Source organism: Emys orbicularis, chromosome 4, assembly GCF_028017835.1.
Source record: "Emys orbicularis isolate rEmyOrb1 chromosome 4, rEmyOrb1.hap1, whole genome shotgun sequence".
Classification (NCBI taxonomy): domain Eukaryota; kingdom Metazoa; phylum Chordata; order Testudines; family Emydidae; genus Emys; species Emys orbicularis.
In genome coordinates, this window is record NC_088686.1 from 74901391 (window position 1) to 74919515 (window position 18125).

The 18125-nt window shown below is 42.3% G+C and overlaps 1 protein-coding gene across 1 annotated transcript in view; it reads right to left on the reverse strand.

Annotated features, from left to right (window-relative positions):
• Positions 1-18125, reverse strand: part of MADD (MAP kinase activating death domain) — a 98627-nt gene that overhangs the window by 54312 nt on the left and 26190 nt on the right. Inside the window, exons 15-20 of the mRNA XM_065402368.1 lie at positions 16050-16151; positions 13871-13930; positions 13315-13417; positions 12393-12579; positions 12012-12162; positions 6015-6221 (exon numbers count right to left, since the gene is read on the reverse strand). Of these exons, the coding sequence (XP_065258440.1) occupies positions 6015-6221; positions 12012-12162; positions 12393-12579; positions 13315-13417; positions 13871-13930; positions 16050-16151 (810 nt within the window). The remainder of the gene's footprint in view (positions 1-6014; positions 6222-12011; positions 12163-12392; positions 12580-13314; positions 13418-13870; positions 13931-16049; positions 16152-18125) is intronic.

Below are 18125 nucleotides of genomic sequence, written 5' to 3' on the forward strand. Positions count from 1 at the left end.
GATAGAAAATATAAGCACCACCCTGCACTATAACCAAGATTCTGCAGCTGAGATGCATTCATTCTCATGCTTGGAAACATCAAATAATTCCAGGTGCTGGCCCAGTGGCAGCATCACAAGTTGGTATACTGGAGCCCCCCATTTGAATGCTGAGCTTTACCCTCTGTCTCCCTAGGATGGTGGAGGCTGGGAATGCTACACAGGCAGGACTCTCAATTCTTGTAAGAGCAGGGCGGGGAGGAAGAAAGGAGAGAGGAGGGTTACTTTTCTGCAGTGAAACCTGCTGTTCAATCAAAAGCACTAATAGAAGTGTGGCAGGAAACCCATCCAGACCTTGCAGATGGAGGTAAGTAAGGGAATCAGGCTCTAAATCAAGAAAAAAACAAGTTGGTGAGGAAGTCTATGAGGCTATACAAGAACATCAAAGGGATAAAGTTACAACTCCAGTGGAGGGCTCATCTCCCTCCCCAACATTTCATAGGCCCCAGATTTCAAATTGCTGTGGGGGATAAGCTACAGTGATTGAGGCAGACAGCAGTGGGTGAGTGTTGGGAACATGGCTGTTAGCCAAATGGGTTTTATTTCTGCTTATTAGCTATGACAATCATGACTGATGGGTGTTCCCTCCACACTGAGAAGCTGACAAACTAACAGGACACTTTTTCCAGGTTAAACAGTATCCTGTAGGCTTGGCTGCAGTTTCCCATGGCTGAGCACACCAACTGGCCTTCTCTGAAGTGTATTTACTATACGCTTTTTTTTTTTTAAATGCTGCTTCACAGTTTTTAAAGCCTTCAACCCTGTGATGGTTGGGGACCTGAACAGCAACGCTTTGTTACTAGGGTACCTTTCCTGAGTTACCTACCAGTTCATCAGTTCTTAGAATGTTTATGGTACATGCCAAGATTTAGAGTGATCCAAAAGGGGATTTTGAGAGCAAAGGGCTTCATGGCATCTAACAACAGCCTCAGATTATACTGTGAATTATTCTTTAGCAGAGAAAGGGGGTGGTCCTCGGATAAATCTGAGATTGGCAATTGAAATTCAGAGGCTTGGGCCTGGCAAAAGAACCTGAACAGAAGGAGAAGGTAGCCAGGAAGGATCTGGTACAGACAGCTTAAATTGCCTGGGTGGTACAAAGTCTTTCCCCTTGGCAAAAAATTACAAGGAGTCCAGTGGGTCTCTAAATATTAAATACTCCAAGTCCAAGACTTCAGAAAACACTAGACAGTTTTCACCTTGGTTTACTGTCCTTCTGAGTAGGTTCAGTAATGACACTTGATATCAAAAAGCCTTCTATTGGGGTACAGCCTGGAGCCAAGCCAAAGAAAATATCCCGAGGAAGCCCTATTTTCAGAAAATAAAGAAAATATTTTTGCTCTGGGTCTTCCCTGTCATGGTTACCAGGACAGCATTAAGGCCCAGCAATACACAAAGATGGAAAATAAAATAGGCAAAAACAAAGATAAAATGCATTAAAAACTTCTTTATGGTGAAGTCTTCAGAAGCAGGTCCTGACCCTGCCAATGCCATCTCAGAGCTCTCTGCAGGCCAGGAATCCTCCAAAATGACTCAGTGAGAAGGTCTGTCAAAGACTGGCTAGAACCAATGGAATGCAAACTACACACATTTCCTTTGAAAGAAAGCTAGAAAGTATTTCAGTGAGAGAAACAGCCTGATAGGAAAAGCAAAGGGAGAAATGTGCCAGCTACTGACTTTAAAAATGCTCCCCATATCAAAATTCCAGTGAAGGCACACAGTATGGGAAGATGCCTGAAACTGGTAGTAAGTAATGCAAAATCTCATAACATGTAAGTGACTGATGTTCCATTAGGAAAGAGAGGCCCAGACTCCACAACCTTTATAGAGAATTTCCTGTTTAAAGTATTAATGCAAAACAAAAAGAAAAGACCCACTTTGTGTTGAAGAAGCTACCACTCTCCTAGTTAGACAGAAGAATGGCAAACAAAAACAGAAAGAACTATGATAATAGGCTTTGCCATTGCCAGGGATGGAGAGCACATCAATTTGAATACAAGACATTTTGAAGATTTAAATGCAGACAACTATTCTGAGAAAGGTCAAGGACACAAGAGTGGTTCACACTGGAAAGATTTCCCCTTGAACTTTTGAGAAGAAGTTCTGTCATCTTCTGCTTGTCTTACCTGTAGTATACCATAAGAACTGTATCTAATTAGTTGCCATTATTACTAGATGTCAGGTTCCATCACCAGTTAATAATGCATGCATATGGGCAGCGGGCAGGAAATGGTGCTGCACATGACACATTCCATTCATTCTGGTGATCTATTTTATCCCCCTTTTTCCCCCCTATTTTTTTTTTAAGACTGAGGCAAGCAGATTTCCGTTATTCAGAATTCCCCTACACAACAAGATTTGCTTTACAGAGAGGCTTATTTATAACATTTGCCTTCAGCGGCTTTTATATATCTTGATGCTGTAACTATCACCAAAACTTCCATATACTTTGTTATTTTAACAATTCACTAAATTAAAAAAAAAAAAGTCTCTTCCCCCCAAAAAGAGCTGACTTGACAGAGAAGACAGTCTATGCATCACTTCATAAGGAATTTAAATACACAGTCAAAGGCTTGGCTGTGACCTAAACTCTGGTCATGTACCTCCAGGGCCCTTTGAGTTTCTTCTTATATCTTCCATAAAGATCAAAAAGGAACCATAATACCATAGCAGCTTTGAATGGTTTACTTGTAATGCCAGGTGATCGCCAAAAATACGATATCCAGTGTAGTCATCCAACATAGTCCTGCAGATCAAGCCCAGAACAGGAGATATCTCATCTAATCTGAGTTTGTTAGCTTCACTAGAGAAAAACTGTGTGGTGAAAGCCTGTGTGGTAAGATCTAAAGGGTAATCTAATCTCTGATCCTAAAAAGTGAAAGGAAAAAGTTTATCAACTTCCCACTGAGGTGGACCAGGATGCCTAAAAGCAATTGCTGTTGGAGCAGATGAATTTAAATTCAGGGTAGACTAGTTGCAGAATAAACTAGCCCAATGGAGAAGAGCAAGAAAGCAGCTAAGGTGTCAGAAACCAAGTCTTCAAAAGAAAATCTTCTGCAGCAAGGCACATACGACGTCAGGAAATTCTATTCTACTAGGGGGATGAATTTCTAGCTCTCTCTCCTACAAGACTGGTTCATCATCTCCTGAGACTTATTTCATATTCCAACTGAATTCCATAGTCCAAAAAGATGGCCCATGTTTTAACATCCTTAATATCCCAATGGGAACCGAAAACCTAGGACCTACTCTCTTGAACAAAGTAAAAAAAAGCCATTGAGTAATGATTGGAGAAAGCACATATCATCTTCAGTGGAATTCCTTTGGCAGATCCAAACAAGGAACTGGTCACAGATGTCAATTTATTTGGCTGATGAGTTCTGGAATCTCACTCAGTACAAAGGATCTGTAACATGTCTGAGGGAAGGATGCATATAACCTCATTGGAAATAAAGATGTTTATTTCTTCAATCAGTTCAAGCCATTTTTCACAGGTCTGGACAATGCATCCTTTGTCTCTTATATGGAAACACGGAAGGACCAAGAAACTTCGGTTGAAGAGGACAGCTCTGCTGAAGCCAACTACAAGCCATTTCATATGTTTAAGTCAATTCACCTATTATGAAAAACTAAACATCCAGGCCGGCTGGTTAAGAGGCAAATTGTGCCAACTGGGAGATTGATAGCTCCCCCTAGAACTCAACGCTGTCAGCATTCACTGATGTCTCCTGACATTAATCTGCTTTCTTCACCTAAGCTCCTATGACATTCCAATCTGTTATGCCGGCTCAAAGCTATGGAAGACCATGGAGCTGCACAAGTGTCACTGAAGGCAGAATTTGTCCAATAAAATCCTTAGTATTATTGACAATGCATGATCATTTAAGAACCTAGCCTGATTTCCAGATGAGCCTACAGGGCTCTCTTTTATTGTAAACTGAACACAACTGAGATAAAGTCTGAAACAAATGTGAAATCCTACAATGCCATGTTTACAGACACCTTTTAGAGTAGAACTGCACTTTAAGAAAACATGGCTTTAGTGACAAGGTAAAACTTGTCACCTAGAGGCTATTCTACAAGAGACATGTGGACAGCTTTTCAGACTGACTTTTTAAAAAAATCCAGATTCTTGTCCAGTTGCTTCATTCCTTCTTGCATCAAATACCCTGAAAAGACAGGTGGCGGACATTGGGGCTATCAGGAGCATAGTTAGAAGCTAACCTGTTCCCTGTCTTTAAACAATCCCTTTTTTGACCGGAACAGTTTCAATAATAAATATTTAAAAAAAACATTTCGGACTTCTGTAGCACTACATCTTTTAAGTCATGTTGCAAACATGGATTGACTGATCCTTATGACACTCCTGTGTGCAAGATAAAGTATTAGTTTCAGCCAGGAAAGGACAGCCAACTGTCCTGTCACTGCTGCTTCTTCATTCTCAACAAGAATCCCAGGCAAAGAGCTTCCATCTTTCTGAGTTCCCAGCTGAATAAAAAAAAATATCTTCCTTTTGTTCTTTCTGCAGAGGAAAAAAGAATCCAATGTAACTTGGAGGCATTCAAGCCACTATAGTTTAATCATAGAAATAAGATCACTTTTTATTTCCCTGGGGGATTTCCAAGTAAACTGAAAGCCTTCATTTGTGCTATCGTTCCTTGGATCAACTCTTGAATCAAGGACGCATACTAGGTCAGAGGTCAAGGATTCAGCATCCCTTAAGTGGGACTCAATCCAAACTGTGGCCACTATATGGGCGGAGATTGTGGAAGGAGGGGAAAACGTCTGCACCTGTTTAGTCATATGAGTATCTGGTACTCTCTCCACCTTGTACAAGTCACTGCAGACTGGATGTTGTAGCCTCATCAGACTCTGCCTTTGGGTGATAAATCCTCTGTACAATGATCCTGTAAAAACTTGCCTCCCTTTGTCAAGCTATACATAGTGATGCTCTGGACCCAGTCTATCAGTCCCCATTACTGGAGATGATGAGAAGAAAAAGGAATTTTCCCATTTGATGATCAGGTTTCTTACCCAAAGATACAATAATCTGGACCCTTCCTAAATCTTGTTTGTTGACCAAGTGAAGATCTTTTCAGATAGTATAAACAGAGATTGGAATATACCTGCTAGTTTTCCTATTGTCTTTTCATTTTTCCCCCCATTAAAGAAAAGTGTGACTGGAGAAATTTCCAATAGCCAGCCTTGCAAGAACTGTTTAGGTAGGCAGGCAGTCTGCCTGCCATGATGTGGAAGAAACACCCATCAGTCCAGATTACTGAAGTTGAAGAGCTGAAACCTAAAATGTACAGGAAGTGAAATTCCTTTCTAAGGATTTTGCTGTTCATGATTAGCAGATCCCTGGGCCCTATTTCTATTGGCATACATACCCCAGATAACTTTCTCCCAGTTATAGTAAAGAATGACAGGTATTTTTTGTTTTATTTAGTCCCTATTGTGTTTGCTATTTCCAAGGTCCTGCAGACCCCAGAATCATGTGGCCATCTCCCTCAGGTCATTTTATGACTCCCAAAAAGTGTCAACCTGGAACATGCTCAGGATTTTATCATAGAATCATAGAATATCAAGGTTGGAAGGGACCTCAGGAGGTCATCTAGTCCAACCCCCTGCTCAAAGCAGGACCAACTAAATGGCCCCCTCAAGGATTGAATTCACAACCCTGGGTTTAGCAGACCAATGCTCAAACCACTGAGCTATCCCTCCCACCCATCAAGTGTCAACGTTATTTGGTAAGGGTTTAAAATGAAAACTTCTCAAAAAACAAATTGCCCTGGGAAATATTCCTCCACGAGTGAAAGAAGAGCAGATATGATTGGTCCTTGTGATCCAGGTGTGAATGAAGCACGTTACTGCAGCAATGAAGGCAAGTGTGTTAAAATGGGGAGGATGCAAGCAGAACCTAATGCTAGGGAAAAGCCCCTCCTCCTGCATTCCACATGCACATCAATACACACCAATGGAAGCAATAAAATTTTCTTCCTTTAGACTCCTTGTGTCAAACTCCCTTGTCCCTTTTCCTGCAGGGCTTGGTACCCTTGGCATGAGCTGGGGTACTGGCAGTTTCATTGTAGGCTTCGGTTCTGCCCTCATGGCTAAATCAGGGTCCTTGCCAACCGGAGTGGCTGCTCCATCTGTTGGACTTCGTTTTCTTTTTTCTGGTTCTTTAAGAGAAAGGAGAACAAGAAGAGAAGCAGAAAAAAAAGTGTAAGACAGTGGAAAGAAGAGAGTGGGGGGAGGGCAGAAATAGGAAGGGGAATAGGGAGAAAGGATGGGGCAGATGGTGTTAATAAAGCCTAGTGCCTAAGACAGCATCAATGCAAAACAGTCACTTCTCAGATTTAGAGACTCAAATAGATTTCACCGTCAGCAGCACTGTGAAGAACAGGGACTGAGATAAGCCCATGAGCAGCCAGAATTATTTTGTATTTTTCATGGTCAAATCATTGGCTCCTTCAGTTTGATGTCAGGGACCATCCCAGCTCCTGTCAGGTTGGTGAACCCAGAGGAATTTCAAAATCTGTGAAGGCCCATTCTGTCAATGGCTTAACAACACTCACAAGTGCTAATAGACTGGCACCTAGACATCCCATAGCCAACATTGTCCTCACAGGTCACTAGGGTTTGCAGATGGTCTGACACTAGTGAAACAGCAGGGGAGAAGACTACAGCACTGACGATGGGACACCTACTCCCAGGCCGATCTATCTGCATTAGATGCTTACAATTTTTTCTTTTCCTCTAACACATTAACTGTGAGGTCTCTTCCCATAGAACTGTTCAGAGTGGTGAGACAGCAGCCTGATCAACCCAGAATACCATCTCTGGAGCACCATCAAGTTTCTCTTACTGTGAAGAATTCTCACAATAACGGATGTAAGAGAAATAAGTAACAGTAAGGGAAATGGGTCTGCCATTGTGGATTCTGTGTTGGAGTTGGCAAATACAAATCTTGGGCAAAGTACTGACGATGTCATTCAATCAGCAGGAGGAAATACTGAAAGAGCTGCAGCTGACTACCTGCGAGTTCATAAATTCATAGATTTTAAGGACAGAAGGGACCATTATGATCTTTTAGTCTAGCCTGCATAAAACAGAGCATGGGATTTCACCAAGTCTTTCCTGCGTCAGCCCAATAAATGGTGATTGAATCAGAGCAAACTGGAGAGTCTGTACAGCTTCACTTAAATTAAAATACTACGGGGCAAAGCTGGAGGTTTTGGAAGTTGTGTAGGGGGAAGTCAGGGCTTTTGACACCTAGCCAGGCATGGATATAGTTAGAAATTATGGAATAAACAAATTAGCTGGATGTTTCTTATAAAATGATTAATAGTAAAACAGCTAACAAAACTAACAAGAACTAGTGGTCACCAAACGAAATTAATAGGCAGCAGGTTTAAAACAAACAAAAGGAAGGATTTTTTCACACAACACAAAGTCAACCTATGGAATGCCTTGCCACAGGACGTTGTAAAGGCCAAGACTATGACACTGTTCATAAAAGAACTAGGTAAGTTCATGGAGGATAGGTCCATCAATGACTATTAGCCAGGATGGGCAGGGATGGTGTCCCTAGCCTCTGTTTGCCAGAAGCTGGGAATGGGTGACAGGGGATGGATTACTTGATGATTACCTGTTCTGTTAATTTCCTCTGGGGCACCTGGCACTGGCTACTGTCGGAAGACATGATACTGGGCTAGACGGACCTTTGGTCTGACCTATTATGCCTGTTTTTATGTACTTATGTTCACTGTCATCTTTAGGTTTCATTGTTAACCCAATGAGATGAACAAAGGCAGTTCTTGCATCTCAAAAGCTATTACTTCACACTGTTTACAGACTTGGGAAGACAATAATGAATTGGTTACACTGATCCACATTTTCAAGGTTTTCTTCACAACCATAAGGGCTAGAAACAATTTTTAAGTGAAAGCTTAGCTATAGGAGAATGATGTGGCAAAGAGGGACAGATTCCCATTACAATTGTGGAGTACACGAGAGCCTATCAGTGACTAACTTCAGTAAAATGTCCACACTAATTTTATTATCTCTGTCAGCAACCTTTGATATCTCTGACTATGAATTGTTGGCTCACTTGTGTCTTGCTAAGGTGAATGGGAGAAGGCCATGTAGTGAGTCTGCTTCTTCTTAGACATCTCAGAAAGTAATGATGTACTTTTTCCTTTCCCCAAAGATATACTGTGTTGAATCCTACCCCTAGTTAAAGTCACAAATTGTCCCAAGAGGCCGAAAGGTGCAGACAGAATGAACATGTTTACAGGTTAAAATGACATAAAATTCTTAAAAGTAAGGAAGCACTAAAGAAAAGAAATGACAAACTGAATTTCTCTGAACAAAAAGAAATGTGGAATAGGGATGTTCAAGGCTCCTAGTGAGACTGCAGATTCGTTAAATACACTTTGATCTGTTGCTATAACACGAAAGGAAGTCTGATTGTAAAGGCACTGTATTGGGCACTGCCTTTCTGGGGAGTTGTGACGAAGTGAGAATTTTTTGTAATATATTTAGGAGGCTTATGTGTGCCTCAGTTTCTCTCCATACTTTGCACTGCTACCCAGTGGGGGGGGGGGGAGGATTAAGTTTGCTCTCAAGGCAGACTAGGGCCATGTTTACACTACCACTTATATCGGCAAAACTTATGTTGCTCAGAAGTGTGAAAAACACAACCCTGAGTGACATAGTTTCACTGCCACAAGTGGTAGTGTGCACAGCGCTATGTCAGCGAGAGAGCTTCTCCCACCGACATAGCTACCTTTGCTCGTTGAGCTGGTTTTGTTATGTTGACAGGAGAGCTCTCTCCCATTGGCACAGAGTGACTACACAAGCGATCTTACAGCGGCGCAGCTGCATCAGTAGAGCCGTGCCACTGGAAGCTCACTAGTGTAGACATGGCCCAAGAGACCTGTGTCTCTCACCTCCCTGTCTGGGTGGAATGAATAGAGTCATCGAGGAACTGGCTGATTCCGATCCAGATCAACAAGGGGTCCAAAGAGACAATGCCAGCTCAAATAACACATGAATCAACAGTGGGAAACTCTGGGGAGCTGTGAACTCAGCATGGCCTTGCCTGGAGAACAAAGGACGGAGTGGGAGTAACAGCTATCTTCTGAGGACGCTGGGAACTCTCTCTACTGGGACTGAGAAAGGAAGTCAGAGAGAGAGAGAGAGAGAGCCTGACTATGGAGTTCACTACAGCTTGGCTGGTGAATTGTGGCTTGACCAGAATGTACTATGCTTTAACCTTTATTTCTCTATGCTAATTCAAGGACTTCCAGTGCTGTGTTCCAACTGACTAATATAACCTGCTCTGTTTTGAAAATGCTATTTGGGATGTCACTGCAAATAGTGGCTGGGTGTGTTAGTCCCTTTGAGTGAAGTGTGAAGTCTCTACCAGGAGTCTCTCTCAGTTGAACTCACTGAGCAGAGCTCATGGTGTGAAACAGGAGTTCTGGAGCCTGGTAGCTCAGTCTAGGACGGGGTCGGCAACCTTTCAGAAGTGGTGTGCCGAGTCTTCATTTATTCACTCTAATTTAAGGTTTTGCGTGCCAGTAATACATTTTAACGTTTTTAGAAGGTCTCTTTCTATAAGTCTATAATATATAACTAAACTATTGTTGTATGTAAAGTAAATAAGGCTTTTAAAATGTTTAAGAAGCTTCATTTAAAATTAAATTAAAATGCAGAGCCCCCCCCGGACGGGTGGCCAGGACCCAGGCAGTGTGAGTGCCACTGAAAATCAACTCGCGTGCCGCCTTCGGCACCCGTGCCATATGTTGCCTACCCCTGGTCTAGGAGGTGGTGCAGCTTCGTTGCTCACCCTGAAGGAAGAGTGAGACCCCTTGGGGGTCTGGCACACTAAAGGGGTTCCTCAAAGAGACTGTTCAAAAAACTGGGGGCATAGCACCAATCCTGTGGATCCGTGACAGGGGCATTAACCTGCCTCACCTGCATGGCTGTCATCACTATGGGCTGAGACCAGGGATTTACTAACACACTGTAGAGCCTTCTTTTCCCTGATCCTGATAATGTGTCCAGAAAAGAGGAGGAAACAATATATCATCACCACCTCCATGGCTGTGTTTCAAGCACTTCCTAAGATGTAAACCTAAGGGTAGTACTATCACTACTTCTTTAAAGTGTCAATTTCTTCCCTCCATCTTATTTCTTCTGCCATTTTCCTGTTACTCCCTATTTCCCTTCTGTCAAATAAGAATCCTGTCAGAATACATTTAATCTTCCAACATATTGCTGTGGCCAGAGAGGTGAACTAAAAGCAGTACTGAGCAACTCACTCTGAGGTGAGAGATTTGCTTACAACAGATCAGCCAGAGGAAAAAGCAATTAGCCAAATGTTTTCCGAGCTAAGTCAGGGTCCCAGAGAAGCTAATTGGGTAATGGATCATTTGATGTGATCAGGGTCTTCTAGCAACTTAACTGTAAGCATCAGAGACAGAAGCTGTGTTTTGCTCTTTCCTCTTTTAAGATAAAATAAGAAAAATACACACAAAACACATCAGACTTTAGCAACAGAACTTAAGAACTAAGAGATACCACCTAAAATGGACTCTGTCCCCTCTGAGGACACTTAATACCATGTGAGATTACTGTCAAGTAAGGATTTTCCCTTTAAAAGGCTCTTCACAAAGAAAGAGAGCAAAAATAAGGGAAACTGCTAAAAGGGAGGTTTAATCTTTTAAGTTTTCAATGTTTTAACTTTTTTATATTTTATGTGCATTTAACAAATGTTTTAAAGATTTTTCTTCTCTGTTTGGTGATGGTACAAACAATGAAATCAAGTCCCCGGGAAAAAAATACCCAAATCCAAATTGCCGTTGGTGGTTAAAAAAAAGAGAGAGAAAGAAAAGAAAAGCAGCAGCAGGAAATTTAAAAACAACATAAAAACCCCTATCAGATTTCAGACACAGGGTGATGTCAAATGTGAGTTTGTTCCTCTATTTCAATTTTGTCAGCCATACCACCAACATACAGAACAACATTAAGCACAGTCACCTTTTTATCAAATACGAATTCCCTTTGTGCTTTCTCAAGGCCTGACTGAGGCTTGGACCTGGATGGGAGCAAATGGTTAAGACTGAATTTGGACTAGATCAAAACGATGCTGGTGAGATGAGAGAGAAAGGCTCATCTAGAAGAATGGAAGCAGACTGTACCTGCCCTTTCACTTGGTGGTAAGTGCTACTTTTTCCCGTAGGGTGCATAGCCACAGGGAACTGAAGGATCATTCACTGCTCCTGTATCTACAGATAGTGCTGGTTTGTAGTGATTTTTTCCCCATCTGTCCAGACATTTGCCACAGTTATGCAGGTCCCCACCCCTCCAAGATGGATTAATAAACTTTATTTGGGTCAGCTTCTGGAAGTTTCCGCTGGCACGGAACACAGTTGCCTATCTTGTGAGTGGGGTGAATCCATATAAACACATTATATTTGTGCTCTGCACATAGTACCGGCTACTTCCTCAGTTCCAGATGTAATTCAAAGTGTTCATTAGAGTCTCTAAAGCCTGATATGATCTGAGACCTAGTTAGAGACACTACCTCTTATATCCAATCATTCCAGCTGTGGTCGAATGAGGGGTGTCTGCCTGGAATTCAACTCTCTGAGCTTGTGGATAGGGCATTCTTAGCTGAAGGCCCCCACTTTATGTTTGTCTCTCAGAGACCCAGGCTTTAGATCAGGTTGCATAACTTGTGTGTTCAGTCAAGCATTGGAGATTATTTTGATTTGGCCAGTTGGCTGTATTAGGCAAGAGAGTGTTGTTTCAAGTGCAGTATGTTTTTAGTAATTATGGTACAGCACCTATGCACCTTAAGGGTGCTATAAAAAGACATTCACTATACATAGAAGCACACAGTAGCTAACTCCAGAACAGTGACCCTGCATGCTCCGGTGCACTACACTCTGACATGTTACCTTTGTTATAATAGTGAGTGTGTGCTATCTCCAGCAGGCCAAAGACACTGGCCATGCCTCCCAAGCCAGCGTTTGCATACGACTGCTCCAGGCTTGACACAGTGCATTTCAGCAAGTCCAGCATCCCTTTGTAAACCTTGCGGTTGATCTCCTGCAATGAGAGCCCAGGCAGTGAGGATGCTTCACACATGAGAAATCCATCCCAGCACGAATACACATGCACACTCCAGCAGGGGTTCGCAGATCAATAAACAGTTGCGCAGAAACCATTTTCTACTATCAGTGTTTAGGAGTAATCTAAGATACTGCCTCAGAACACCCTCTACTAACCAAAACTGGGCATGAACTAGTTTGAGTAATGTGAGGGAATGCAGCACTGACCACGTCCTGGATGACATCCTGCCGAGCATCCTCCTCTGACTGGATGGTGCGGTTCAGTTTGCTTAGTACAAAGACACGGAGCTGTTCGCTCTCCAGCAGACGCCGGACTCTCTTCATATTCAGCCAGCCAACACCCTGCCCATCAAGAACGTTGTGCACAACCTCCTTCAGGAATTGTTGATTTTCACTGCAGGATGGAGAGACGGGAGTAACAGGCAAAAAGCAGCTAGACCTAGGTAGATGGGATCTGTAGGCATAAGGGGTGACCTGGCCTGGACTACTGCACAAACTTGTTCCATGTAAAAACTAAGTTTACAAGTGGTGGATCTAAACCTGGTTCAACATGCTGCTAATGTAACTATGTTCAGCCCAATCTATGTACTATAGTAACTGTCCTCACTGAACTGCTCAAAGCAATTTGTCTACTGCTAGCTATTCTGCCGCAGGATCGAACGTACACCCCTAATGTAGTCTGACTACACTACTGTAGTATCTAACCTAATCCAACTGCATTTAAACAGGAGCAACAAAGGGAACAAGAGGCCAGTAGATCTGTCAATGCTTTTCATTTCTCAGGACTGAGATAAATGGTCTATAAAAGGGGACTCATTCCTTAAATTAGTACTTAATTCAGGAATCAGAAACCTCTAGGAGCCCATTCTAAAAGAGATGAGGCCTTTGAGAGCTCTCAAAAATATACAGATTTGAGCATAGACTAAGGCCATCAATACCTTCAGACTTCCTGTGTAAAAGCATCTTCTGAAAGTCTAAGACTTCAAGGTGTATACACTTCCCAAAGGCAACTAGCAAAGAAATACAGCTTTGTATTCAATAGCGAATCTGATACAGACTTTTTTACAGGAAGCCTGGAACTGCCCTACCATTCATATGTATGCACAGAAGTCAGGACAAGTATTTTTACCTGGAATTGCTGGTTCGCCCCTGAGGTGATGGAGATTCCCTCTTCACTGTTGGGCTGTGCTTAATAACTGAAGACTTCTGATCCACCAGGGCCCTCCTGTTCCCTGTATGGGAGAGGAGACAGGATGAGAGAACAGTCATCAAAAAGGCAATCCATACCCATGGCAGCAAGAGACATTAAAGTCAGCTAATGCTCCAGTTAAATTACAGATAATAGACTTCAGACAAAATGGAAACTCAGAAAAGAAACAGCATATACCGTATTCTAGCATCACACATGGGCAGAAAACAGTAATAGGAACAAGGCAGAGAGAGAAAAGATGGTAATGGAAGCAGGAGGTGAAGGGCAAGAGAAGCTTGGCTGCTCTGCATGCAGTTCCATCACAAGAACCATCTTGGGATTAGACACAGTATGTGTAAAAGCTCAATGCATTAAGGGGTGACTAGTATAGATCATGTGATACTGGTTACCCAGTGAGAAAGTTCGCCCAAAAGGTAGGCATAGAGGATGCTGGGAGTTGTTACATCATGCACAGCGCATGTTGTAGGGAACCCACCTTCGTTGTTTACAGGGCCAGCTTCAGTAATAATCTCCATTATAGTATTTAACCCAAATACTGGGACACAAAATACACAATTAGTGGTGTACTACAGAATCTCCACCACCTCCAACCAAAAGTCTAAGTTAGTAACCAGCTTCCTCCCAACCTTCCCTCAAAATCAAACCCAAGTGACACTACAGTAGGAAGGGTTCTTGAAGCCTCAAAGAGAACATGGGGCAAGCCAAATTTATGAAACAGATTGGCCAAATTTCAGGGCCAATGTACTGCGCCTTCCATTTCACCAGCACTATCAAAAACATGTGCCCAATTGAGAAAGTGAAGAGATGTGCATGAAACAAAAACTAAAGAAAGGGTGGAAAGAGCTCATGGACCCGTGATGAAATGGACGTTACAGAAGAACAATCCCAGCATCATCTTCCCTTAGAGTTACAAACATGCACTCAGGAATTGCAAGAGTTATTCAGCAATTTAAAACTACACAACAGACAGACAAAAAAACATTTAAAACAATCACTTTCAAGGGAAACTTCACCCAGGCCAGCATTTACACACACACGCAAGCATCTATATGTGTGCAAATGGACTGAACTACAGGCTAGAGAAGGCCCTTGCTTATGTTTCAACACTCACACCAAAGATCCTGTTGGGCACGTCTATACAGGCCCCAACAAGGAGCCGCTCAGCCCAGGTTAATAGACTTGGTTACCAAGGCTCGCACTAGCGCTCAAAAAATAGCTGTGTAGACAGCGCTTCAAAGTTGCTGCTCAGGCTGGGGCTCAAGCACTAAAGGCCTAGCCATGGGAGTGGGCTTCAGAGCTCGAGTCCCAGCCCAAGCAGCAACTTCAAAGAGTTGTCTACACAGCTGTTTTTAGAAGTCTTTGATCTGGGCTGTGAGGCTTGCTGCTGTGGGCTGTGCAGACATACCCGTAGAGTTATAGCTGTCAAGAAAAGAAGGGAACAAATTGCAGGAGATGAGAGGAAAAGCATGAACACGGAATGGTAAAACCCATCACTGTTTTCTTCCAATGTGTGGAATCAATAGCAAGTTTAACTAAGACAACATTCTTGTACACTGCCCAACCCAGCCATGCTTCCTACCCTTCACAATTGCACGTGGGAATACAGCCAATGTGTAGAATGTGGATTCCCAGAGAGTAATTGTGCAAAATCTCCCCTAACATTTCCACCAGCCCAGCCCTACCCCTCCTCACTTTACACCCGGAGCAGGATTGCTCAGTTCACAAACAAAAATGGAAGTTAACACACAAAACCCAACTTTTGGCCTTTGTTACTACAAGGTCAAAGGTCAGCAAAATGTCATACCAACCTTCATTCAAATCCCTTCCCACTTCCAGATTAAAGTAATCTTTACCGATGAAAATGATGAGGGGAAAAATAAATAAAATCATCGAATTAAAACAAAATAATAAATTCTAATTATCTATAAGAACTTAAAAAGCAAACGAATCCTTTGCCCAGCTCAGCAACTGAAAGGTTTCAATACAAAAAATAATGAGAAGCCCTGATCCCCCTTTTGTTATCAATAACCACCTCCAGGGTTAGCCATGCTGGGGCAATTCCCTAGTGTAATAATTTCTTCAGTCCATATTGTCTTAAGGCATTGCAAGGGAGAAGAAGTACTCTGCTTACAGCTGTATCCAGGAGCTTAGGGTCAAATCTTCACTCCTGAATGAGAGCTACTGTGCTAATATTTTGCCTCTCTTTAGGGGATTTTTGATCTGAAAGCTGAAAAAACACTTTACAAACATTATTTAAGCCCCATAATCTCCATGGGAAGTAGGTGAGCATTATCTCCATTTTACAAATGGGGAAACTGGGACAGTGCTGAAGTGACTTGCCCAAATCTATATAGCAAGTTAGTGGTAGAGGAGGAGTAGAACACAGAAGTCCTGGTTCCCAGAGTCCCCTACTCGAACCACTAAAGCACATTAACATAGCACAGGCAAGGAAACCTCTCCATCCCACAAAACACCCCAAGTGATGGGAAGAAGTCCTACCGAGAAAAATCAAAGAACTATCCAAGATGAACACTGATCCAAATCCCCAGAATGTCTTACACCCCCAAAATGCCGTTTTGAGGGTGAATCCTTGGACTGCTTGGCAGCCAGAAGCATTGCAAAGGCAATAGCAGGCAAGGGGAGGAAGTGGTTACCTTTCAGGCTGGGGAAGGGAGTGTTCTTGTCTCTCCCAGCTTTGGTTGGTAGGGCTAAGTTGGACAAACTGAAACTTGTGCTGTGGTTCCTGTACAGGCTGCCTACAACAGAAGGTGAAACAATCAAATGTCTCTAGTGCTCAACATACACTCTCCCCTCACTCTTCCTGCAATTCATGCTTTTATTCAGATCTCAGTAGTTCCACATCCCCACTATTGGATTAACCCTCTATATTCTCTTGTGTCCCAAAAACCAAACATGCCCTCCGCTTACAGTTTAAATCTTTCCTGCTAAAAGTCAGATTTTTTTTAAAGTCTGTAAAAATCCTATCTATTTTTTTATACTATGCTCATAAGTCATGGTATCCAAGCACCTTGCTGATGCTGCAAATCACTTTGGTATAGTAATATCCCACTTTCTACCCTAGATTTAGAGACACCACATTGTGTCTTCAATGCTTCCAAACTTGATTCTCTACCTGGAGTAATTTACTTGGTACCACTTGAGAGAACAGAATTCCAAAACGATCATGAAAACATGCAATCCTGAGATGGGGTCTATGAGCAGGGCCTCATGTACTTTGATTCTGGAATCTGCTATGGAATCCATTTTTGTCACAGAATTGTGCTCTAAAATCTGAGCTTTCCATTTTTTAAAAAAAATTGTGTTTCTGGCACTTATAGGCAAAGGAATGGGTATAAATAGTCAGGTCTCAGAATGGAGAGAGGTCAATAGTGGTGTCACCCAGAGGTCTGTACTGGGACCAGTACTATTCAACATATTCATAAGTGATCTGGAAAAAGAAGTAAGCAGTGAGGTGGCAAAATTTGCAGATGATAGTTAAGTCCGAAGCAGACTGCGAAGAGCCAAAGGGATCTCACAAAACTGGGTGACTGAGGAACAAAATGGCAGATGAAACGCACATTGGAAAACATAATCCCCACACTACATACAAAATGACGGGGTCTAAATTAGCTGCTACCACTCAGCAGAGATCTTGGAGTCATTGTGGAGAGTTCTCTGAAAACATCCACTCAACATGCAGCGGCAGTCAAAAAAACTAATTATTAAGAAAGGGATTATTAATAAGACTGAAAATATCATAGTGCCTTTATAAATCCATGGTATGCCCACACCTTGAATACTGCGTGCAGATGTGGTCACCCCATCTCAAAAAGATATATTGGAATTGGAAAAGGTACAGAAAAGGGCAACAAAAATGATTAGGGGTATGGAACAGCTTCTGTAAGAGGAGAGATTAATAAGATTGATATTTTTCGGCTTGGAAAAGAGATGACTAAAAGGGGATATGATAGAGGTCTATAAAATCATGACAGGTGTGGAGAAAGTAAATAAGGAAGTGTTATTTACTCCTTCTCATAACACAAGAACTAGGAGTCACCAAATGAAATTAGTAGGCAGCAGGTTTTAAACAAACAAAAGGAAGTATTTCTTCACACAACGCACAATCAACCTGTGGAACTCTTTGCCAGAAGATGTTCTGAAGGCTAAGACTGTAACAAGGTTCAAAAAAGAACTAGGTAAGTTCATGGAGGATAGATCCATCAATGGCTATTAGCCAAGATCGGCAGGGATGGAGTCCGTAGCCTATGTTAGCCAGAAGCTGGGAATGGGCGACAGAGGATGGATCACTTGATGACTACCTGTTCTGTTCATTCTCCCTGGAGCACCTGACATTGGCCACTGTCGGAAGACAGGATACTGGGCTAGATGGACCTTTGGTATGACCCAGTATGGCCGTTCTTATGTTCTTGTGCTGCACCAATTACCATGGTATCAGAACACGTCGCTATTTAACTGTTAATCACTTTAGCAGAAATATCAAGGTAATGTGTTTATCTCACTACTCCTATGCTCCTCTAAGTGTCAAAAACCCCAACTACCCTCTCGCACAGCTTCTACTTCACCCCTGAAAACTTCTAGTATTCAGTCACATGTCAACAGAAAAATCTGCAAGTTATTAAAAATCGCATATGTTGGGGTAGGGTAAAGAAATTGAACTTAATATTGAAATAAACAACACGGGGGGAGCTGCACTGATTAACTGTTTCAAT